The sequence below is a fragment of the Somniosus microcephalus genome, unplaced genomic scaffold (genome assembly GCF_052327205.1).
Source record: "Somniosus microcephalus isolate GS21.2 unplaced genomic scaffold, FLI_Smic_1.0 unresolved_chr1, whole genome shotgun sequence".
NCBI classification, from domain to species: Eukaryota; Metazoa; Chordata; class Chondrichthyes; order Squaliformes; family Somniosidae; genus Somniosus; species Somniosus microcephalus.
The window spans coordinates 81,296,802-81,321,309 of record NW_028225179.1 but is presented as its reverse complement, the minus strand read 5'-3'; the positions used below and the strand labels follow the sequence as shown (position 1 = coordinate 81,321,309).

At 48.2% G+C, this 24,508-nt stretch overlaps 1 protein-coding gene across 2 annotated transcripts; it reads left to right on the top strand.

Annotated features, from left to right (window-relative positions):
* The first annotated feature begins 803 nt into the window (after positions 1-803).
* On the top strand, positions 804-15,504 carry LOC147095531 (beta-2-microglobulin-like). Of its 2 annotated transcripts, XM_085974653.1 has the most exons (4): positions 823-840; positions 879-943; positions 13,039-13,311; positions 15,258-15,504. In XM_085974653.1, exons 2-4 carry the CDS (start codon positions 895-897, stop codon positions 15,281-15,283), a joined length of 348 nt encoding a protein of 115 aa, XP_085830779.1. In that variant the 5' UTR covers positions 823-840; positions 879-894; the 3' UTR covers positions 15,284-15,504. The 2 variants fall into 2 exon arrangements, with proteins under 2 accessions (XP_085830780.1, XP_085830779.1); XM_085974654.1 differs by having other exon boundaries at positions 804-943; positions 15,254-15,504.
* The last annotated feature ends 9,004 nt before the right edge of the window (positions 15,505-24,508 follow it).

The following is a 24,508-nucleotide window of genomic DNA, read 5'->3' as shown; positions in this document are numbered from 1 at the left end:
CTATCTCTGTGTACCCTATCTCTGTGTACATGTTCCCTATCTCTGTGTACATGTTCCCTATCTCTGTGTACATGTTCCCTATCTCTGTGTACATGTTCCCTATATCTCTGTGCATGTTCCCTATCTCTGTGTACATGTTCCCTATCGCTGTGTACATGTTTCCTATCTCTGTGTACGTTCCCTCTCTCTGTGTACCCTATCTCTGTGTACATGACCCTGTCTCTGTGTACATGTTCCCTATCTCTGTGTACCCTATCTCTGTGTACATGTTCCCTATCTCTGTGTACCCTATCTCTGTGTGCATGTTTCCTATCTCTGTGTACCCTATCTCTGTGTACATGTTCCCTATCTCTGTGTACATGTTCCCTGTCTCTGTGTACCCTCTCTCTGTGTGCATGTTTCCTATCTCTGTGTACGTTCCCTATCTCTGTGTACCCTATCTCTGTGTACATGACCCTGTCTCTGTGTACATGTTCCCTATCTCTGTGGACCCCTTCCCTATCTCTGTACATGGCTGTAACTATGTCAGTCCAGCGATTACTTTTACCTGGGTTTCGCTTTCGCCGACCCGCCCCCTCTCACTCTCCCGATTCACAAACTGTTCAGCGGTCTTTTACCCGGAGACCGATGACTCGTTAGGGACGAATATTGCGATTGGCTGGAATTGGGTGAGTGGGCGGAGTGAAGCGCGGCTAGTCTTTTTTTGATTGGTGATCGGCCGCTTGTTTGTTGCAGTTTAATCGGGAACCCAGGAAATGAAGAGCTAAGAGTGAGAGAGAAGTGACTGGACCGGAGCTTGAGAATCCGGAGAGAGCCTGAACCCGAACAGACCCTGAGAACCTGAACCGGAGCCTGAACCCGAACCGGAGCCTGAGAACCCGAACCCGAACCATCATGCTGAAGATCGTGGCCCTGGCCTCGGTCCTGACCATCTGCCTGGCGAGTAAGTGACCTTAGTGTTTGGGTGCTCCGGGTCCCGGGGTGAGTGCGCCGCCCCCTGAGCAGAGTTTAGAAAAGAATTTAAAACCCAGATAGGACCATTCGGACCATCGGCACAGAATAGATGAATTAACAGCGCAGATAGAAATTAACAGGTTGGATCTAATAGCCATACCAGAGACGTGGTTGCAAAGTGGCCAAGGTTGGGAACAAAATATTCCAGGATACTTAACTTTTAGAAGGGATAGGCAAAATGGAAAAGGAGGAGGGGTAGCCTTGATAATAAAGGATGGGATAAAGACAGTAGAGAGAAAGGATCTTGGCTCTGAAAATCAAGAAGTAGAATCAGTTTGGGTGGAGCTAATAAACGGCAAGGGGCAGAAAACATTGGTGGCAGTTGTTTATAGGCCCCCCCCGAACAGTACTTGTAATGTTGGGCAGAGTATAAATCAGGAAATTAGAGGCGCATGCAACAAGGGTAATACAGCAATCAGGGGGACTTTAAGTTACATATAGACTGGGCAAACCAAATTTGCAGTAATAGTATGGAAACCGAATTCATGCAATGTATGCAAGATAGTTTTCTAGATCAGTATGTTGAGGAACCAACTAGGGAACAGGCTATTTTAGATCTAGTATTGTGCAATGAGAAAGGGTTAATTAATAACCTTGTAGTAAAGGGGCCTTTAGGGAAGAGTGTGACCATAATATGATAGAATTTTATATCGAGTTTGAAAGTGATTTAGTTAAATCCGAAACTAGTGTCTTAAGTCTAAACGAAGCAAATGAGCAGGTATGAGGGGCGAGTTGGCTAAGGTGGATTGGGAAACGACATTAAAAGGTATGACAGAGAGTAGGAATAAACGGGTAATTTTTTGGTTGGCAGGCTGTAACTGGTGGGCCTCATTCACAATCTATATCAATGATTTGGATGAGGGGACCAAATGTAAAATATCCAAGTTTGCTGAGGATACAAAGCTGGGTGAGAATGTAATTTGTGAGGAGGATGCAAGAAGGCTTCAAGGGGATATAGACAAACTAAGTGAGAGGGCAAGAACATGGCAAATGGAAAATAATGTCGAGAAATGTGAAGTTATCCACTTTGGTAGGAAAAATAGAAGAGCAGAGTATTTTTTAAATGATGCGAGATTGGGAAATGATGTTGTTCGGAGGGACCTGGGTGTCCTTGTACACGAATCACTGAAAGTTAACATGCAGGTACAGCAAGCAATTAGGAAAACAAATGGTATGTTGGCCTTCATGACAAGAGGATTTGAGTATAAGAGTAAAGCTGTCTTACTGCAATTACATAGGGCCCTAACGAGACCACACCTGGAGTATTGCGTACAGTTTCGGTCTCCTTACCTAAGGAAGGATATACTTGCCATAGAGGGAGTGCAATGAAGGTTCACCAGACTGGTTCCTGGGATGGGGAGATTGTCATAGAATCGTAGAAAGTTACAGCATGGAAGGAGGCCATTTCGGCCCATCGTGTCCGCGCCGGCCAACAAAGAGCGATCCAGCCTAATCCCACTTCCCAGCTCTTGGTCTGTAGCCCTGCAGGTTAGAGCATCCCAAGTGCACATCCAAGTACTTTTCACACCTAATCTGGAGCCGTCTTTTGTCTCCACTAGTCCTATCACCATCTCGTCTCATTTTGAATACCTCTTAATGTCTCTTCACTTCTTTTGTTCTCTCCCAGCCCTGCCTTTTGATCTATTTCATTTCCTTTCCAGTTTTGAAAAAGGGTTCGACCCGAAACGTCGACTCTATTTTCTCTCCAGAGATGCTGCCTGGCCTGCTGGGTTTTTCCAGCATTGTCTGTTGTTATTTTGGATTTTCAGCATCTGCAGTATTTTGCTATCGTACAAGTACTTTTAAATGTGTTTAGGATTCCTGCCTCTACCACCCTTTCAAGCAGTGAGTTCCAGACCCCCACAACCCTCTGGGTGAAAAAATTTCCCCTCTAAACCTTCCCCCAATTACTTTAAATCTGTGCCCCCTGGTTTTTGACCCCTCTGCTAAGGGAAATAGGTCCTTTCTACCCACTTTATCTAGGCCCCTCATAATTTTATGCACCTCAATAAAGTCTCCCCTCAGCCTCCTCTGTTCCAAGGAAAACAGACCCAGCCTATCCAGTCTTTCCTCATAGCTAAGATTCTTTACTCCCACCAACGTCCTTGTAAATCTCCTCTGTACCCTCTCTAGAGCAATCACGCAGTACTCTAGCTGAGGCCTAACTAGTGTTTTATACAGTTGAAGCATAACCCCCCTGCTCTTGTATTCTATGACACGGCTAATAAAGGCAAACATTCCGTATGCCTTCTTAACCACCTTATCTACCTGGCCTGCTACCTTCAGGGATCTGTGGACATGCACTCCAAGGTCCCTTTCTTCCTCTACACTACTCAGTGTCCTACCATTTAATGTGTATTCCCTTTCTTTGTTAGCCCTCCCCAAATGCATTACCTCACACTTCTCCGGATTGAATTCCATTTGCCACTGTTCTGCCCACCTGACCAATTTATTGATATTTTCCTGCAGTCTACAGCTTCCTTCTTCAGTATCAACCACACAGCCGATTTTAGTATCATCTGCAAACTTCTTAATCATACCCCTTCTATTCAAGTCAAGGTTGTTGATATATACCACAAAAAGCAAGGGACCTAGTACTGAGCCCTGTGGAACCCCACTGGAAACAGCCTTCCAGTCACAAAAACACCCATCAGCCATTACCTCTGCTTCCTGTCTCCGAGCCAGTTTTGAATCCAACTTGACACTTTGCCCTGAATCCCATGGGCTTTTAACTTCGTGACCAGCCTGCCATGTGGAACCTTATCAAAAGCCTTTCTAAAGTCCAGATACACTACATCAAACGCATTACCCTCATCTACCCTCCTTGTTACTTCCTCAAAAAAATTTAATCAAGTTTGAGGACAGATTGAGTAGACTAGGCCTATATTCTCTAGAGTTTAGAAGAAAGAGAGGTGATCTCATTGAAACATACAAAATTCTTACAGGGCTTGACAAGGTGGATGCAGGGAGGATGTTTCCCCTGGCTGGGGAGTCTAGAACTAGGGGTCACAGTCTCAGAATAAGGGGTCGACCGACCATTTAGGACTGAGATGAGGAGAAATTTCTTCACTCAGAGAGTGGTGAATCTTTGGAATTCTTTACTCCAGAGGGCTGTGGAAGCTCAGTCATTGAGTATATTCAAGGCAGAGATCGATAGATTTTTGAACATTAAGGGAATCAAGGGATATGGGGATAGTGCAGGATAGTGGAGATGAAGTAGATCAATCATGATCTTATTGAATGGCGGAGCAGGCTCGAGGGGCCAAATGGCCGACTCCTGCTCCTAATTCTTATGAAAGAGCTCTCCCCTTGGTCTCATTTCCCCATCGCCACTGTGCCCTCTCCCTGATGGAGCTCTCCCTTTGGTCCCAGTCCTTGACAAAGTGCCAGTAGACTGAGCCTTGACACGGTGTAGGGAGCAGTGAATGACAGTCACCTTCCAAAATTCTATAGACTCTGGAACAGTTCCCATGGATTGGAGGGTAGCGAATGTAACCCCACTATTCAAAAAAGGTGGTAGAGAGAAAACGTGGCATTATAGACCGGTAAGCCTGACATCGGTAGTGGGGAAAATGCTAGAGTCCATTATAAAAGATGTAATAGCAGAGCACTTGGAAAACAGTAACAGGATCGGACAAAGTCAACATGGATTTACAAAAGGTAAATCGTGCTTGACTAATCTACTGGAATTTTTTGAGGATGTAACTGGTAGAATAAATAAGGGAGAACCAGTGGATGTGGTGTATTTGGACTTTCAGAAGGCTTTCGATAAGGCCCCGTATAAGAGATTAGCGTGCAAAGTTAAAGCACATGGGATTGGGGGTAAGGTATTGACTTGGATGGAGAACTGGTTGGCAGACAGGAAGTAGAGTTGGAATAAACGGGTCTTTTTCCGAGTGGCAGGCAGTGACTACTGGGGTACCACAGGGATTGGTCTGAGGACCCCAGCTATTCACAATATAGATTAATGATCTAGACGAGGGAACTAGATGTAATATCTCCAAGTTTGCAGATGACACAAAGCTGGGTGGGCATGTGTGCTGTGAGGAGGATGCCGAGAAACTCCAGTATGATTTGGACAGGTTGGGTGATTGGGCAGATGCAGTATAATGTGGATAAATGCGAGGTTATCCACTTTGGTGGCAAAAACAGGAAGGCAGATCATTATCTGAACGGCAATAGATTGGGAGAAGGGGAAGTGCAACGAGACCTGGGTGTCCTTGTGCACCAGTCGCTGAAGGTAAGCATGCAGGTGCAGCAGATGGTTAAGAAGGCAAATGGTATCTTGGCCTTCATAGCGAGAGGGTTCGAGTACAGGAACAAGGATGTCTTGCTGCAGTTGTACAGGGCCTTGGTGAGACCACACCTTGAGTATTGTGTGCAGTTTTGGTCGCCTTATCTGAGGAAGGATGTTTTTGCCATGGAGGGAATGCAGCGAAGATTCACCAGACTGATAGCTGGGATGGCAGGAATGATGTATGAGGAGAGATTGGGTCGATTGGACTTATATTCCCTGGAGTTTAGAAGAATGAGAGGGGATCTCATTGAAACTTATAAAATTCTAACAGGACTAGACAGACTAGATGCAGGAAGGATGATCCCGATGGCGGGGGAGTCCAGAACCAGGGGTCACAGTCTAAAGATAAGGGGTAAGCCATTTAGGACAGACGTGAGGAGGAATTTCTTCACCCAGAGAGTGGTGAACCTGCGGAATTCTCTACCACAGAAGGCAGTAGAGGCCAATTCATTAAATATATCTGTGGTGTATGTAACCGTTCCACCTTTAAGAGAACTATTTTAAGAGTTGCACTACTTTATCTTGGCTGCTGTATACTGTAATACCGGTGGTTACCACACCGGTATATAAGTGCTGTGTAATGATTTATTGGGCAGTTCAGCCCTGACCTTCGACTAGTAAAGACCTGTTAAAATTTACTCTTGTGGTCTGTGTAGTAATTCTCACTATAACACACAGACTTAACAATATCCAAGAAGGAGTTGGATATATTTCTTAAGGCTAAAGGGATCAAGGGATATGGAGAGAAGGCAGGGACAGGGTACTGAATTTGGATGATCAGCCATGATCGCATTAAATGGCGGAGCAGGCTCGAGGGGCCGAATGGCCTACTCCTGCTCCTATCTTCTATGTTTCTATGTCACCACATTTATAGTTAACAGGAATGGTGGAGGAACCCATTACTTTCTGAAGGGGGAGCACTGTGGAGGGCAGATGTTTGGACAGTGCTTAGAGGGTCTTTATTGCTTCTCCTCAGATAATGTTCTGCTGAATTTATGAAGCCCCCATCCCCAGGACAGATTCTTCTGCCTGCTGAGCCTAGCGATGGTGTAAGTGTGTTTGTGAAGTTGATGTGTGAGTTTGGTACAAACAGTGAACAGGAAAGCCATTGCCAAGGGGTTGGGTTTGTGCTGTTGCCGCAGTGTGACCAGAGGTCTCCCATGAGAACTGCACACTTAATTCACCCGAACATTTCATCATCTTCAAACACCCCTTCAGCTTGCTCCAGACATCAGTTCAGCCTTTTAATTTCATCTTTCTTCTCGCACTGTTTACTTTGTTTCCAGTATCCTGTACATCTTGCCACTGTTACTCCACTTACACACTTCTCTGCTTTTTCACCAATCTTTCTCTCTTCTACTTTTGTTTCTGCTCTTTATTTATATTTTTGTTTGGTTAAGTGTCTGTTGCCTTTCTCATTGGGGCTGAGAGATCTCCAGTCAGTGTATGGATTTCTCCCAGAGACTGGGACTGAGAGACACCAGTCATTGTACGATATCTCTGAGAGTAGGTCTGAGAGACCCTAGTCAGTGAATGGATATCTCGGAGACTGGGACTGAGACCCCAGTCAGTGTACGGATATCTCCCAGAGAGTGGGACTGAGACCCCAGTCAGTGTACGGATATCTCGGAGACTGGGACTGAGACCCCAGTCAGTGTACGGATATCTCCCAGAGAGTGGGACTGAGACCCCAGTCAGTGTACGGATATCTCGGAGACTGGGACTGAGACCCCAGTCAGTGTACGGATATCTCCCAGAGACTGGGTCTGAGACCCCAGTCAGTGTACGGATATCTCCCAGAGAGTGGGTCTGAGACCCCAGTCAGTGTACGGATATCTCGGAGACTGGGACTGAGACCCCAGTCAGTGTACGGATATCTCCCAGAGACTGGGTCTGAGACCCCAGTCAGTGTACGGATATCTCCCAGAGACTGGGTCTGAGACCCCAGTCAGTGTACGGATATCTCCCAGAGACTGGGTCTGAGACCCCAGTCAGTGTACGGATATCTCCCAGAGAGTGGGACTGAGACCCCGGTCAGTGTACGGATATCTCCCAGAGAGTGGGTCTGAGACCCCAGTTAGTGTACGGATATCTCCCAGAGAGTGGGACTGAGACCCCGGTCAGTGTACAGATATCTCCCAGAGAGTGGGTCTGAGACCCCAGTTAGTGTACAGATATCTCCCAGAGAGTGGGACTGAGACCCCGGTCAGTGTACGGATATCTCCCAGAGAGTGGGTCTGAGACCCCAGTTAGTGTACGGATATCTCGGAGACTGGGACTGAGACCCCAGTCAGTGTACGGATATCTCCCAGAGACTGGGTCTGAGACCCCAGTCAGTGTACGGATATCTCCCAGAGAGTGGGACTGAGACCCCAGTCAGTGTACGGATATCTCGGAGACTGGGACTGAGACCCCAGTCAGTGTACGGATATCTCCCAGAGTGTGGGACTGAGACCCCAGTCAGTGTACAGATATCTCCCAGAGACTGGGTCTGAGACCCCAGTCAGTGTACGGATATCTCCCAGAGTGTGGGACTGAGACCCCAGTCAGTGTACAGATATCTCCCAGAGACTGGGTCTGAGACCCCAGTTAGTGTACGGATATCTCCCAGAGACTGGGTCTGAGACCCCAGTCAGTGTACGGATATCTCCCAGAGACTGGGTCTGAGACCCCAGTTAGTGTACGGATATCTCCCAGAGACTGGAACTGAGACCCCGGTCAGTATACGGATATCTCCCAGAGACTGGGTCTGAGACCCCAGTCAGTGTACGGATATCTCCCAGAGACTGGGTCTGAGACCCCAGTTAGTGTACGGATATCTCCCAGAGACTGGAACTGAGACCCCGGTCAGTATACGGATATCTCCCAGAGACTGGGTCTGAGACCCCAGTCAGTGTACAGATATCTCCCAGAGACTGGGTCTGAGACCCCAGTCAGTGTACAGATATCTCCCAGAGACTGGGTCTGAGACCCCAGTCAGTGTACAGATATCTCCCAGAGAGTGGGTCTGAGACCCCAGTCAGTGTACAGATATCTCCCAGAGAGTGGGTCTGAGACCCCAGTCAGTGTACAGATATCTCCCAGAGACTGGGTCTGAGACCCCAGTCAGTGTACAGATAGCTCCCAGAGAGTGGGTCTGAGACCCCAGTCAGTGTACGGATATCTCCCAGAGAGTGGGCCTGAGACCCCAGTCAGTGTACAGATATCTCCCAGAGAGTGGGTCTGAGACCCCAGTCAGTGTACAGATATCTCCCAGAGAGTGGGCCTGAGACCCCAGTCAGTGTACAGATAACTCCCAGAGAGTGGGTCTGAGACCCCAGTCAGTGTACAGATATCTCCCAGAGAGTGGGCCTGAGACCCCAGTCAGTGTACAGATATCTCCCAGAGAGTGGGTCTGAGACCCCAGTCAGTATACAGATATCTCCCAGAGAGTGGGCCTGAGACCCCAGTCAGTGTACAGATATCTCCCAGAGACTGGGTCTGAGACCCCGGTCAGTGTACGGATATCTCCCAGAGAGTGGGTCTGAGACCCCAGTCAGTGTACGGATATCTCCCAGAGAGTGGGCCTGAGACCCCAGTCAGTGTACAGATATCTCCCAGAGAGTGGGCCTGAGACCCCAGTCAGTGTACGGATAGCTCCCAGAGAGTGGGTCTGAGACCCCGGTCAGTGTACAGATATCTCCCAGAGAGTGGGTCTGAGACCCCAGTCAGTGTACAGATATCTCCCAGAGAGTGGGCCTGAGACCCCAGTCAGTGTACGGATATCTCCCAGAGAGTGGGTCTGAGACCCCGGTCAGTGTACAGATATCTCCCAGAGAGTGGGTCTGAGACCCCAGTCAGTGTACAGATATCTCCCAGAGAGTGGGCCTGAGACCCCGGTCAGTGTACAGATATCTCCCAGAGAGTGGGTCTGAGACCCCGGTCAGTGTACAGATATCTCCCAGAGAGTGGGTCTGAGACCCCAGTCAGTGTACAGATATCTACCAGAGAGTGGGTCTGAGACCCCAGTCAGTGTACGGATATCTACCAGAGAGTGGGTCTGAGACCCCAGTCAGTGTACAGATATCTACCAGAGAGTGGGTCTGAGACCCCAGTCAGTGTACAGATATCTCCCAGAGAGTGGGCCTGAGACCCCAGTCAGTGTACGGATATCTCCCAGAGAGTGGGTCTGAGACCCCAGTCAGTGTACGGATAGCTCCCAGAGAGTGGGTCTGAGACCCCAGTCAGTGTACGGATAGCTCCCAGAGAGTGGGTCTGAGACCCCGGTCAGTGTACGGATATCTCCCAGAGACTGGGTCTGAGACCCCGGTCAGTGTACAGATATCTCCCAGAGAGTGGGTCTGAGACCCCGGTCAGTATACAGATATCTCCCAGAGACTGGGTCTGAGACCCCAGTCAGTGTACGGATATCTCCCAGAGAGTGGGTCTGAGACCCCAGTCAGTGTACGGATATCTCCCAGAGAGTGGGTCTGAGACCCCAGTCAGTGTACGGATATCTCCCAGAGACTGGGACTGAGACCCCGGTCAGTGTACGGATATCTCCCAGAGAGTGGGTCTGAGACCCCAGTCAGTATACGGATATCTCCCAGAGACTGGGTCTGAGACCCCGGTCAGTGTACAGATATCTCCCAGAGAGTGGGTCTGAGACCCCAGTCAGTGTACGGATATCTCCCAGAGAGTGGGACTGAGACCCCGGTCAGTGTACGGGTATCTCCCAGAGAGTGGGTCTGAGACCCCAGTCAGTATACGGATATCTCCCAGAGAGTGGGTCTGAGACCCCAGTCAGTGTACGGATATCTCCCAGAGAATAGGTCTGAGACCCCGGTCAGTGTACGGATATCTCCCAGAGAGTGGGTCTGAGACCCTGGTCAGTGTACGGGTATCTCCCAGAGAGTGGGTCTGAGACCCCAGTCAGTGTACGGATATCTCCCAGAGACTGGGTCTGAGACCCCGGTCAGTGTACGGGTATCTCCCAGAGAGTGGGTCTGAGACCCCAGTCAGTATACGGATATCTCCCAGAGACTGGGTCTGAGACCCCGGTCAGTGTACGGGTATCTCCCAGAGAGTGGGTCTGAGACCCCAGTCAGTGTACGGATATCTCCCAGAGAGTGGGTCTGAGACCCCAGTCAGTATACGGATATCTCCCAGAGACTGGGTCTGAGACCCCGGTCAGTGTACGGGTATCTCCCAGAGACTGGGACTGAGACCCCGGTCAGTGAATGGATATCTCCCAGAGACTGGGTCTGAGACCCCAGTCAGTGTACGGATATCTCCCAGAGAGTGGGTCTGAGACCCCGGTCAGTGTACGGATATCTCCCAGAGACTGGGTCTGAGACCCCAGTCAGTGTACGGATATCTCCCAGAGACTGGGTCTGAGACCCCAGTCAGTGTACGGATATCTCCCAGAGACTGGGTCTGAGACCCCAGTCAGTGTACGGATATCTCCCAGAGAGTGGGTCTGAGACCCCAGTCAGTATACGGATATCTCCCAGAGAGTGGGTCTGAGACCCCAGTCAGTGTACGGATATCTCCCAGAGAGTGGGTCTGAGACCCCAGTCAGTATACGGATATCTCCCAGAGAGTGGGTCTGAGACCCCAGTCAGTATACGGATATCTCCCAGAGAGTGGGTCTGAGACCCCAGTCAGTATACGGATATCTCCCAGAGAGTGGGTCTGAGACCCCAGTCAGTATACGGATATCTCCCAGAGAGTGGGTCTGAGACCCCGGTCAGTGTACGGATATCTCCCAGAGACTGGGTCTGAGACCCCAGTCAGTGTACGGATATCTCCCAGAGACTGGGTCTGAGACCCCAGTCAGTGTACGGATATCTCCCAGAGAGTGGGTCTGAGACCCCGGTCAGTGTACGGATATCTCCCAGAGAGTGGGTCTGAGACCCCGGTCAGTGTACGGATATCTCCCAGAGACTGGGTCTGAGACCCCAGTCAGTGTACAGATATCTCCCTGAGACTGGGTCTGAGACCCCGGTCAGTATACGGATATCTCCCAGAGAGTGGGTCTGAGACCCCAGTCAGTGTACGGATATCTCCCAGAGAGTGGGTCTGAGACCCCGGTCAGTGTACGGATATCTCCCAGAGACTGGGTCTGAGACCCCGGTCAGTGTACGGATATCTCCCAGAGAGTGGGTCTGAGACCCCAGTCAGTGTACGGATAGCTCCCAGAGACTGGGTCTGAGACCCCGGTCAGTGTACGGATATCTCCCAGAGACTGGGACTGAGACCCCGGTCAGTGTACGGATATCTCCCAGAGAGTGGGTCTGAGACCCCAGTCAGTGTACGGATATCTCCCAGAGAGTGGGCCTGAGACCCCAGTCAGTGTACAGATATCTCCCAGAGACTGGGTCTGAGACCCCAGTCAGTATACAGATATCTCCCAGAGACTGGGTCTGAGACCCCGGTCAGTATACAGATATCTCCCAGAGACTGGGTCTGAGACCCCGGTCAGTGTACGGATATCTCCCAGAGAGTGGGTCTGAGACCCCAGTCAGTGTACGGATATCTCCCAGAGAGTGGGCCTGAGACCCCAGTCAGTGTACAGATATCTCCCAGAGACTGGGTCTGAGACCCCAGTCAGTATACAGATATCTCCCAGAGAGTGGGTCTGAGACCCCGGTCAGTGTACGGATATCTCCCAGAGAGTGGGTCTGAGACCCCGGTCAGTGTACAGATATCTCCCAGAGACTGGGTCTGAGACCCCAGTCAGTGTACGGATATCTCCCAGAGAGTGGGTCTGAGACCCCAGTCAGTGTACGGATATCTCCCAGAGAGTGGGTCTGAGACCCCGGTCAGTATACGGATATCTCCCAGAGAGTGGGTCTGAGACCCCAGTCAGTGTACAGATATCTCCCAGAGAGTGGGTCTGAGACCCCAGTCAGTGTACGGATAGCTCCCAGAGAATAGGTCTGAGACCCCGGTCAGTATACGGATATCTCCCAGAGACTGGGTCTGAGACCCCGGTCAGTATACGGATATCTCCCAGAGACTGGGTCTGAGACCCCGGTCAGTGTACGGATATCTCCCAGAGACTGGGTCTGAGACCCCGGTCAGTATACAGATATCTCCCAGAGACTGGGTCTGAGACCCCGGTCAGTATACGGATATCTCCCAGAGAGTGGGTCTGAGACCCCAGTCAGTGTACGGATATCTCCCAGAGAGTGGGTCTGAGACCCCAGTCAGTGTACGGATATCTCCCAGAGAGTGGGACTGAGACCCCAGTCAGTGTACGGATATCTCCCAGAGAGTGGGTCTGAGACCCCAGTCAGTGTACGGATATCTCCCAGAGAGTGGGTCTGAGACCCCGGTCAGTATACAGATATCTCCCAGAGAGTGGGTCTGAGACCCCGGTCAGTATACGGATATCTCCCAGAGAGTGGGTCTGAGACCCCGGTCAGTATACGGATATCTCCCAGAGAGTGGGTCTGAGACCCCAGTCAGTGTACAGATATCTCCCAGAGACTGGGACTGAGACCCCGGTCAGTGTACGGATATCTCCCAGAGAGTGGGTCTGAGACCCCAGTTAGTGTACGGATATCTCCCAGAGAGTGGGTCTGAGACCCCAGTTAGTGTACGGATATCTCCCAGAGAATAGGTCTGAGACCCCAGTTAGTGTACGGATAGCTCCCAGCCCCAATGTCTGGCAGATCCCAATTGGTGATGGATTGGAATGCAGTTGCTGTTAATTTCACTCACTCTGTCCCTCGTGTCTCTAGTTGCTCCACAGGTGCATGTGTATACCTACGAACCCGCAAAGGAAGGTCAATCCAATGTTCTGCTGTGCCATGCCAAAGATTTCAGCCCACCCAACATCAAGCTGGAGCTGTTGGAGAATGGAAACAGCATCCCCAATGCCAACCAGTCTGACCTCTCCTTCGAGTCAGACTGGAGCTTCAAGCTCACCAGGTCTGTGGACTTCATCCCCCGAGCTGGAGTGAAGTATGCCTGCAGGGTGGAACACAACGGCGATGCGAAAGTGATTCAGCTGGGTGAGTAATCTGTCTGTTCATCATGTACAATGTGAATCAACGCACACAGCTCCCACTCTCGCTCTCCCTCTGTGGTACCAGCTCATCAGTTGCAAACTCCGTCCAACACACATAATCTGGCAAACACAGACTCCTCCTCAACCGAACATCTGACATCACCCCTCGATTAGATTCCAGCCTGTAACTCACTCCCAGGTATCCTTTATTCTGTATATAAACCCCCTGAACACCTCGATTATATAAACCATCTGTGCCCCTCAATTAGATTCCAGCCTGTAACTCACTCCCAGGTATCCTTTATTCTGTATATAAAGTATCTGAACACCTCGATTTATATAAACCATCTGTGCCCCTCGATTAGATTCCAGCCTGTAACTCACTCCCAGGTATCCTTTATTCTGTATATAAACTATCTGAACCCCTTGGAAAATTAAATGTGTACTTATACCCTAGTATAAAGAGTATGTTTATTTGCTGTAACCTGCACATGAACAGGTTACACTGATCAAGTTCCTGTGGCTCATTGGTTTCACTAAACCTTCGAGCTTTGCGCACAGCAAGATCCCACAAACAGTAATGTGGTAACCTGTTGTGGGTGTTGGTTGAGGGACACATATTGGCCAGGACACTGGAGGGAACTCCCCATCTCTTGAAATAGTGTCCTGGATCTTTTACATCCGCCTGAGAGGGCTGACAGGGTCTCTGTCCAATGCCTCGCCCCAAAGACGGCACCTCCGACAAAGCAGCACTCCCTCAGCACTGCACTTGAATGCCAGCCTTGTTTCTGTGCTCGAGTCTCTGGAGTGGGGTGTGAATCCACAACCTTCTGATTCAGTGGCGAGAGTGCCACCCACTGAGCCACAGCTAACGCCTAAAATCACGCAGCGCGATACAGTAACAAGCAGATTTCTTTAAGCAAATAATATTTTGGGATCCAGTATATGAATAATTTGGGACATGACCAACGTCCCCTATAAGGTGCGCACCCTTCTGCCGGTCCCGCGCATCCTGGGACCGACTTTTTCAATGTAAAGATTCGCGCGTGCATGAAATTGTGAATGGGACCGCACACCCAAAAAAAAAAAATAAGAGGGAACATTGGACACGATGTGTGGTGAGTGTAGCGTGCTTGGGAGGGGCAGATTCCCAAAGCTCTCCACCACTCCTCGCCTCATGTCTGGGTCTGTTGTAGACTGATTGATAGAGATTGATCGCTGTGATTAGTCAAAAACTCCATTATTGTTGCATCATGTGACTCTTAGGCAGTCCCTCGGAAACGAGGATGACTTGCTTCCACATTAAAAATGAGTTTGCAGGTGACTGATTAGTCCAATGCAGGACCTACAGTCTGTCACAGGTGGGGCAGACGGTGGTTGAAGGGGCGGGTGGGGGGGGTTGCTTGGGTTGATGTGCACTCTTTCTGCTGTTTGCGCTTGGCTTCCACTTGCTCCCGGCGAAGAGACTCGAGGTGTTCGGCGCCTTCCCGGATGCTTCTCCTCCACTTTGTGCGGTCTTGGGCCAGGGATTCCCAGGTTTCGGTGGGGATGTTACACATTTTCCAAGGAGGCTTTGAGGGTGTCCTCGAAGCATTTCCTCTGCCCACCTGGGGCTTTCTTGCCATGCCGGAGCTCCGAGTAGAGCGCTTGTTTTGGGAGTCTCGTATCGGGCATGCGGACAATGTGACCCGTCCATCGGAGCTGATTGAGCGTGGTCAAAGCTTCGATGTTGGGGATGTTGGCCTGAGCAAGAACACTGACGTTGGTGTGCCTATCCTGCCAATGGATTTGCAGGATCATGTGACTACTGGGATGGTAGAAGGCGGACAAGATGGACCTTGGTCTTCCGTCTCGTAATTCCCATGTTTCTACATGTGAATTGTGGACTGGTGGGCAGCTGTGGGTTTTGGTCACAGACTAATGTTTCTTTCTGCTTTCACCCACAGACAGCTTCTAGCCTGTCACGGCAGAGGTAAGCAGCGTCTCACAGCTCCGACCTGGTTACTGAAGGGACGTGTTCCAGCACGGCAATCAAATTCCACGCCTTTCTTTTCTCTTTTTGTTTAGCAGCCACTGGACGCCACAGTGAGATTATTGAATGAATCGACCACGTCTGGGGAGCAAATCAGCTTTGGTTTAACCTATCTTCAAATGTAAACTTTTAAAACAAATAAATAAATTGATCTGACCCCTTAAACTACTTGTGTGATGGGAAGTAAGTTTGCTTTTGGTTTTGTTAATTACGCCCTCAATGTCTTGCTCATTTCTAAGATGGATTTTGCTTCTTGTCCAGGTCTGCCAGTGAAATTGTGAAGTGTTGATTCATTTGATTTGAAATTTCCCTACCAGCTGCTCCACAAGGACCAGGTTACCCTGCAAATTAAAACCAAGGCAGGAAATGAGTGCGAGAAAAGCCCAGTCAAACTCTCGGCCGAGAGGTTCAAATGTCACCTCATTATCTGTTGAGAGCTGGAGACCTCGATCCCTGAGGATATTCGAAGCTGCAACCTGGGACACTCAACTCAAGCATTTGAAGATTTTTATGATGGTGTTTGGTATAGGTTTGAAGCTTCTGTTTTTTTTTCTGAACTGGGAGCAGCATATAGACTCCTAGATCACTGTCAATGTAAGGTTACCCCCCCCCCCAGGTATAGCCACTGCCAGTGATAACTGAGATCAGAAACTGAGCAGAGACCAAGGGTCGAGCTTATGGCCTCCTCTGTGTGGCTCGGTGCCGCTCCCCAAACAACAGAATATCTCGAGGTCTAAAAGATTAAAACACACATAACAGATGGAGAGAAGCAGAAATAGAAAACTATTTCAATAAAGGTAAAATGATGGAGGAATGAGACAGTGGGAGGAAAAAAGAGTAAAAGAGAAAGAAAAGGAGTGAGAAAAGAAAGACTTGCATTTATATAGCGCCTTTCACGACCACCGGACGTCTCAAAGCGCTTCACAGTCAATGAAGTACTTTTGAAGTGGAGCCACTTGTAATGTGGGAAACACGGCAGCCAGTTTGCGCACAGCAAGCTCCCACAAACAGCAATGTGATAATGACCAGATAATCTGTTTTTGTTATGTTGATTGAGGGATTAATATTGGCCAGGACACTGGGGATAACTCCCCTGTCTCTTCTTTGAAATAGTGCCATGGGATCTTTTACGTCCACTTGAGGGAGCAGACGGGGCCTCGGTTTAACGTCTCATCTGAAAGACGGCACCTCCGACAGTGCAGCACTCCCTCAGCACTGCACTGGAGTGTCAGCCTAGCTTTACGTGCTCAAGTCCCTGGAGTGGGACTTGAACGCACAACCTTCTGACCTCAGAGGTAGGTGTGGTACCAACTGAGTCACAGCTGAAGGAGAGGGATTGACTCTGGTAAACAGGGACTGTTAGAGTGGAAATCCCCTCTGCTGTACTGCTCACATCAGCATGACTCACTCACAGCCCAACTCTTTCACTATCAGTTGGCACAGGGTAAGTTAGCAGAGCCCTTGGCCGATCAATACATGTTCACCAGCAGCACACACTCGCCACCCATTCCAGAGTGTTTATTCATCTACAGTTCGCAGTTAGTCTGCAGCGTCTGCTAGTTCACACACCAGTTTTATGCTGTACTTTTAAGAGAAGACGTAGGAGCAGGAGTGGGACATTTGGCCCTTCGAGCCTGCTCTGCCATTCAATGAGATCATGGCTGATCTTCTACCTCAACTCCACCTTCCCGCTCTATCCCATATCCCTTGATTCCCTTAGTATGCAAAAATCTGTTGGATCTCTGGCTTGAATATACTCGACGACTGAGCATCCACAGCCCTCTGGGGTAGAGAATTCCAAAGATTCCCTTTGAGTCAAGAAATTTCTCCTCATCTCAGTCCTATGTGGCCGACCCCTTTATTCTGAGACTAACCCCCCAGGTTCTAGACCCTCCAGCCAGGGGAAACATCCAGCATCTACTCTGTCATGCCCCTTAAGAATTTTATATGTTTCAATGAGATCACTTGTCATTCTTCTAAATTCTAGGGAATTAGGCCCATTCTACTCAATTTCTCATCGCACAATCCCCTTATCCCAGGAATCAGTCCAGTGAACCGGAGTAGCACTCCCTCTAAGACACATATATCCTTCCTTAGGTAAGAAGACCAAAACTGTACACAGAACTCCAGGTGTGGTCTCACCAGGGCCCTATATAATTGCAGTAGGACTTCTTTACTCTTATACTCCAATCCCTTTGTAATAAAGGCCAACATACCATTTGCTTTCCTAATTGCTTGCTGTACCTGCACGTTAACTTTCAGTGATTCGTGTACAAGGACACCCAGGTCCCTCTGAACACCAACATTTCCCAGTCTCTCACCATTTAAAAAAATACTCTGCTTTTCTAGTTTTCCTATCAAAGGTGATAACTTCACATTTCTCCGCATTATATTCCACCTGCCATGTTCTTGCCCACTCACTTAGCCTATCTGTACCCCCTTGAAGCCTCTGTATCCTCCTCACAACTTACATTCCCACCTAGCTTTGTATCATCAGCAAACTTGGATATATTACACTTAGTCCCCTCATCCAAATCATTGATGTAGATTGTGAATAGCTGAGGCCCAAGGTGCCCCACTAGTTACAGCCTGCCAACCCGAAAATGACCTGTTTATTCCTACTCTGTGCTTTCTGTCCGTTAACCAGTCCTCAATCCATGCTAGTATATTACTCCCATCCCATGAGCCCTTATTTTGTATAAATACCTCTTGTGTGGCACCTTATCGAATGCTTTTTGAAAATCCAAATATACTACATCCACTGGTTCCCCCTTATCCTGCTCGTTACAACCTCAAAAACTATAAATTTGTCAAACATGACTTCCTTTTCATAAATCTGTGTTGACTCTGCTTAATCATAATACGATTTTCTAAGTGTGCTGTAACCAGGCCCCTAATAATAGATTTGAGCATCTTCCCTACTACTGATGTCAGACAAACTGGTCTTCAGTTCCTTGTTTTCTCTCTCCTTGAACAGCGAGGCTACATGGATGCATTAGTTTTGATGTTCCAGAATTCCTTACATTTTAGAATGGTCCCCATGAATTGGGGACAACCTGTTTTGATGTCTCTCCCCAGTTTACTCTCCTATTTTCTCGCTATCAATTTTTTGGTCATCCTTGGCCATATTCCAAAATTCTCCCAATCCTCAGACCCATGTTCTTTGGCAACATGATAAGCCTCTTTTAATCTAATACTATCTTTAACTTCTCTTGTTAGCTACGGTTGGGCAACATTTTCCGTGGGATTTTTATTCGTTAAGGAATTGGACATTCGTTTAAATTTTAGACTTCTCACAAGTCACAGCAAAAGAAGTAGGAGGCAGCTGGAGAGCAGCAAGCACTCGCTCTGTTCCCACTGCAAATCCCAGACTGCAGTCTGGACAGCTTTATATCAAAATAGTCACAGGTAATGCCTGCCACCGGATCCAGCTCACACCGCCCGAACCCGCTCACACCACCCGATCCAGCTCACACCGCCCGATCCAGCTCACACAGCCCGATCCAGGTCACACCGCCCGATCCAGCTCACACCGCCCGATCCAGCTCACACCGCCCGATCCAGCTCACACCGCCCGATCCAGCTCACACCGCCCGATCCAGCTCACGCCTCTCTCTGGGTACATGTTCCCTATCTCTCTGTGCATGTTCCCTCTCTCTGTGTACATGTTCCCTATCTCTGAGTACATGTTCCCTATCGCTGTGTATATTTTCCCTATCTCTGAGTACATGTTCCCTACCTCTGTGGACCCTATCTCTGTGTACATGTTCTCTATCGCTGAGTACATGTTCCCTATCTCTGTGTACATGTTCCCTATCTGAGTACATGTTCCCTATTGCTGTGTACATTTTCCCTATCTCTGTGTACATGTTCCCTACCTCTGGACCCTATCTCTGTGTACATGTTCTCTATCGCTGAGTACATGTTCCCTATCTCTGTGTACATGTTCCCTATCTCTGCGTACCCTATCTCTGTGTACATGCTTCCTATCTCTGTGGACCATATCTCTGTGTACATGTTCCCTATCTCTGTGTACGTGTTCCCTATCTCTGTGTACGTGTTCCCTATCTCTGTGTACGTGTTCCCTATCTATGTGTACCCTATCTCTGTGTGCATGTTCCCTAGCTCTGTGTACATGTTCCCTATCTCTGTGTACCCTATCTCTGTGTACCCTATCTCTGTGTACCCTATCTCTGTGTACCCTATCTCTGTGTACCCTATCTCTGTGTACCCTATCTCTGTGTACCCTACCTCTGTGTACCTTATCTCTGTGTACCCTATCTCTGTGTACATGTTCCCTATCTCTGTGTACCCTCTCTCTGTGTACATGTTCCCTCTCTCTGTGAGCATGTTCCCTCTCTCTGTGTGCATGTTCCCTCTCTCTGTGTGCATGTTCCCTCTCTCTGTGTGCATGTTCCCTCTCTCTGTGTGCATGTTCCCTCTCTGTGTACATGTTCCCTATTTCTGTGTACATGTTCCCTATCTCTGTGTACATGTTTCCTATCTCTGTGTACATGTTCCCTATCTCTGTGTACATGTTCCCTATCTCTGTGTACATGTTCCCTATCTCTGTGTACATGTTCCCTATCTCTGTGTACATGTTCCCTATCTCTGTGTACATGTTCCCTATCTCTGTGTACATGTTCCCTATCTCTGTGTACATGTTCCCTATCTCTGTGTACATGTTCCCTATCTCTGTGTACATGTTCCCTATCTCTGTGTACATGTTCCCTATCGCTGTGTACATGTTCCCTATCGCTGTGTACATGTTCCCGATCTCTGTGCATGTTCCCTATCTCTGTGTACATGTTCCCTATCGCTGTGTACATGTTCCCTATCTCTGTACATGTTCCCTATCTCTGTGTACATGCACCCTATCACTGTGTACATGTCCCCTCTCATTGTGTACATCTTCCCTATCACTGTGCACATGTTCCCTATCTCTGTGCACCCTATCTCAGTGTGCATGTTCCCTATCTCTGTGTACATGTTCCCTATCCCTGTGTACCCTATCTCTGTGTACATGTTCCCTATCTCTGTGTACTTGTTCCCTCTCTTTGTGTACATGTTCCCTATCTCTGTGTACATGTTCGCTATCTCTGTGTACATGTTCCCTATCTCTGTGTACCCTATCTCTGTGTGCATGTTCCCTATGTCTGTGTGCATGTTCCCTATCACTGTGTACATGTCCCCTCCCATTGTGTACATCTTCCCTATCTCTGTGTTCCCTATCTCTGTGTACATGTTCCCTATCTCTGTGTACATGTTCCCTATCCCTGTGTACCCTATCTCTGTGTGCATGTTCCCTATCTCTGTGTGCATGTTCCCTATCTCTGTGTACATGTTCCCTATCTCTGTGTACATGTTTCCTATCTCTGTGGACCCTATCTCTGTGGACCCTATCTCTGTGTACATGTTCCCAATCTCTGTGTACCCTATGTCTGTGTACTTGTTCCCTATCTCTGTGTACATGTTCCCTCTCTCTGTGTACTTGTTCCCTCTCTCTGTGTACTTGTTCCCTATCTCTCTGTGCATGTTCCCTATCTCTCTGTGCATGTTCCCTATCTCTCTGTGCATGTTCCCTATCTCTGTATACATGTTCCCTATCTCTGAGTACATGTTCCCTATCTCTGAGTACATGTTCCCTATCTCTGAGTACATGTTCCCTATCTCTGAGTACATGTTCCCTATCTCTGAGTACATGTTCCCTATCTCTGAGTACATGTTCCCTATCTCTGAGTACATGTTCCCTATCTCTGAGTACATGTTCCCTATCTCTGAGTACATGTTCCCTATCTCTGAGTACATGTTCCCTATCTCTGAGTACATGTTCCCTATCTCTGAGTACATGTTCCCTATCTCTGAGTACATGTTCCCTATCTCTGAGTACATGTTCCCTATCTCTGAGTACATGCACCCTATCACTGTGTACATGTCCCCTCTCATTGTGTACATGTTCCCTATCACTGTGTACATGTCCCCTCTCATTGTGTACATCTTCCCTATCACTGTGTACATCTTCCCTATCTCTGTGTTCCCTATCTCTGTTTACAGGTTCCCTATCTCTGTGTACCCTATCTCTGTGTGCATGTTCCCTATCTCTGTCTACCCTATCTCTGTGTACATGTTCCCTATCTCTGTGTACATGTTCCCTATCCCTGTGTACCCTATCTCTGTGTACATGTTCCCTATCTCTGTGTACATGTTCCCTATCTCTGTGTACATGTTCCCTATCTCTGTGTACATGTTCCCTATCCCTGTGTACCCTATCTCTGTGTACATGTTCCCTATCTCTGTGTACATGTTCCCTATCTCTGTGTACATGTTCCCTATCTCTGTGCACATGTTCCCTATCTCTGTGCACATGTTCCCTATCTCTGTGTACCTGTTCCCACTCTCTGTGTACATGTTCCCTATCTCTGTGTACATGTTCCCTATCTGTGCATGTTCCCTCTCTCTGTGTACATGTTCCCTATCTCTGTGTACATGTTTCCTATCTCTGTGTGCATGTTCCCTATCTCCGTGTACCCTATCTCTGTGTACATGTTTCCTATCTCTGTGTACATGTTTCCTATCTCTGTGGACCCTATCTCTGTGTACATGTTCCCTATCTCTGTGTACCCTATCTCTGTGTACATGTTTCCTATCATTGTGTACATGTTCCCTATCTCTGTGTACATGTTCCCTATCTCTGTGTACATGTTCCCTATCTCTGTGTACATGTTCACTATCTCTGTGTACATGTTCCCTATCTCTGTGTACATGTTCCCTATCTCTGTGTACATGTTCCCTATTTCTGTGTACTTGTTCCCTCTCTCTGTGCACATGTTCCCTATCTCTGTGCACATGTTCCCTATATCTGTGCACATGTTCCCTATCTCTGTGCACATGTTCCCTATCTCTGTGCACATGTTCCCTATCTCTGTGTACATGTTCCCTATCTCTGTGTACATGTTCCCTATCTCTGTGTACCCTATCTCTGTGTACATGTTCCCTATCTCTGTGTACATGTTCCCTATATCTCTGTGCATGTTCCCTAGCTCTTAGTACATGTTCCCTATCTCTGTGTACATGTTCCCTATCTCTGTGCACATGTTCCCTATCTCTGTGCACATGTTCCCTATATCTGTGCACATGTTCCCTATCTCTGTGCACATGTTCCCTCTCTCTGTGAGCATGTTCCCTCTCTCTGTGTGCATGTTCCCTCTCTCTGTGTGCATGTTCCCTCTCTCTGTGTGCATGTTCCCTCTCTCTGTGTGCATGTTCCCTCTCTGTGTACATGTTCCCTATTTCTGTGTACATGTTCCCTATCTCTGTGTACATGTTTCCTATCTCTGTGTACATGTTCCCTATCTCTGTGTACATGTTCCCTATCTCTGTGTACATGTTCCCTATCTCTGTGTACATGTTCCCTATCTCTGTGTACATGTTCCCTATCTCTGTGTACATGTTCCCTATCTCTGTGTACATGTTCCCTATCTCTGTGTACATGTTCCCTATCTCTGTGTACATGTTCCCTATCTCTGTGTACATGTTCCCTATCTCTGTGTACATGTTCCCTATCGCTGTGTACATGTTCCCTATCGCTGTGTACATGTTCCCGATCTCTGTGCATGTTCCCTATCTCTGTGTACATGTTCCCTATCGCTGTGTACATGTTCCCTATCTCTGTACATGTTCCCTATCTCTGTGTACATGCACCCTATCACTGTGTACATGTCCCCTCTCATTGTGTACATCTTCCCTATCACTGTGCACATGTTCCCTATCTCTGTGCACCCTATCTCAGTGTGCATGTTCCCTATCTCTGTGTACATGTTCCCTATCCCTGTGTACCCTATCTCTGTGTACATGTTCCCTATCTCTGTGTACTTGTTCCCTCTCTTTGTGTACATGTTCCCTATCTCTGTGTACATGTTCGCTATCTCTGTGTACATGTTCCCTATCTCTGTGTACCCTATCTCTGTGTGCATGTTCCCTATGTCTGTGTGCATGTTCCCTATCACTGTGTACATGTCCCCTCCCATTGTGTACATCTTCCCTATCTCTGTGTTCCCTATCTCTGTGTACATGTTCCCTATCTCTGTGTACATGTTCCCTATCCCTGTGTACCCTATCTCTGTGTGCATGTTCCCTATCTCTGTGTGCATGTTCCCTATCTCTGTGTACATGTTCCCTATCTCTGTGTACATGTTTCCTATCTCTGTGGACCCTATCTCTGTGGACCCTATCTCTGTGTACATGTTCCCAATCTCTGTGTACCCTATGTCTGTGTACTTGTTCCCTATCTCTGTGTACATGTTCCCTCTCTCTGTGTACTTGTTCCCTCTCTCTGTGTACTTGTTCCCTATCTCTCTGTGCATGTTCCCTATCTCTCTGTGCATGTTCCCTATCTCTCTGTGCATGTTCCCTATCTCTGTATACATGTTCCCTATCTCTGAGTACATGTTCCCTATCTCTGAGTACATGTTCCCTATCTCTGAGTACATGTTCCCTATCTCTGAGTACATGTTCCCTATCTCTGAGTACATGTTCCCTATCTCTGAGTACATGTTCCCTATCTCTGAGTACATGTTCCCTATCTCTGAGTACATGTTCCCTATCTCTGAGTACATGTTCCCTATCTCTGAGTACATGTTCCCTATCTCTGAGTACATGTTCCCTATCTCTGAGTACATGTTCCCTATCTCTGAGTACATGTTCCCTATCTCTGAGTACATGTTCCCTATCTCTGAGTACATGCACCCTATCACTGTGTACATGTCCCCTCTCATTGTGTACATGTTCCCTATCACTGTGTACATGTCCCCTCTCATTGTGTACATCTTCCCTATCACTGTGTACATCTTCCCTATCTCTGTGTTCCCTATCTCTGTTTACAGGTTCCCTATCTCTGTGTACCCTATCTCTGTGTGCATGTTCCCTATCTCTGTCTACCCTATCTCTGTGTACATGTTCCCTATCTCTGTGTACATGTTCCCTATCCCTGTGTACCCTATCTCTGTGTACATGTTCCCTATCTCTGTGTACATGTTCCCTATCTCTGTGTACATGTTCCCTATCTCTGTGTACATGTTCCCTATCCCTGTGTACCCTATCTCTGTGTACATGTTCCCTATCTCTGTGTACATGTTCCCTATCTCTGTGTACATGTTCCCTATCTCTGTGC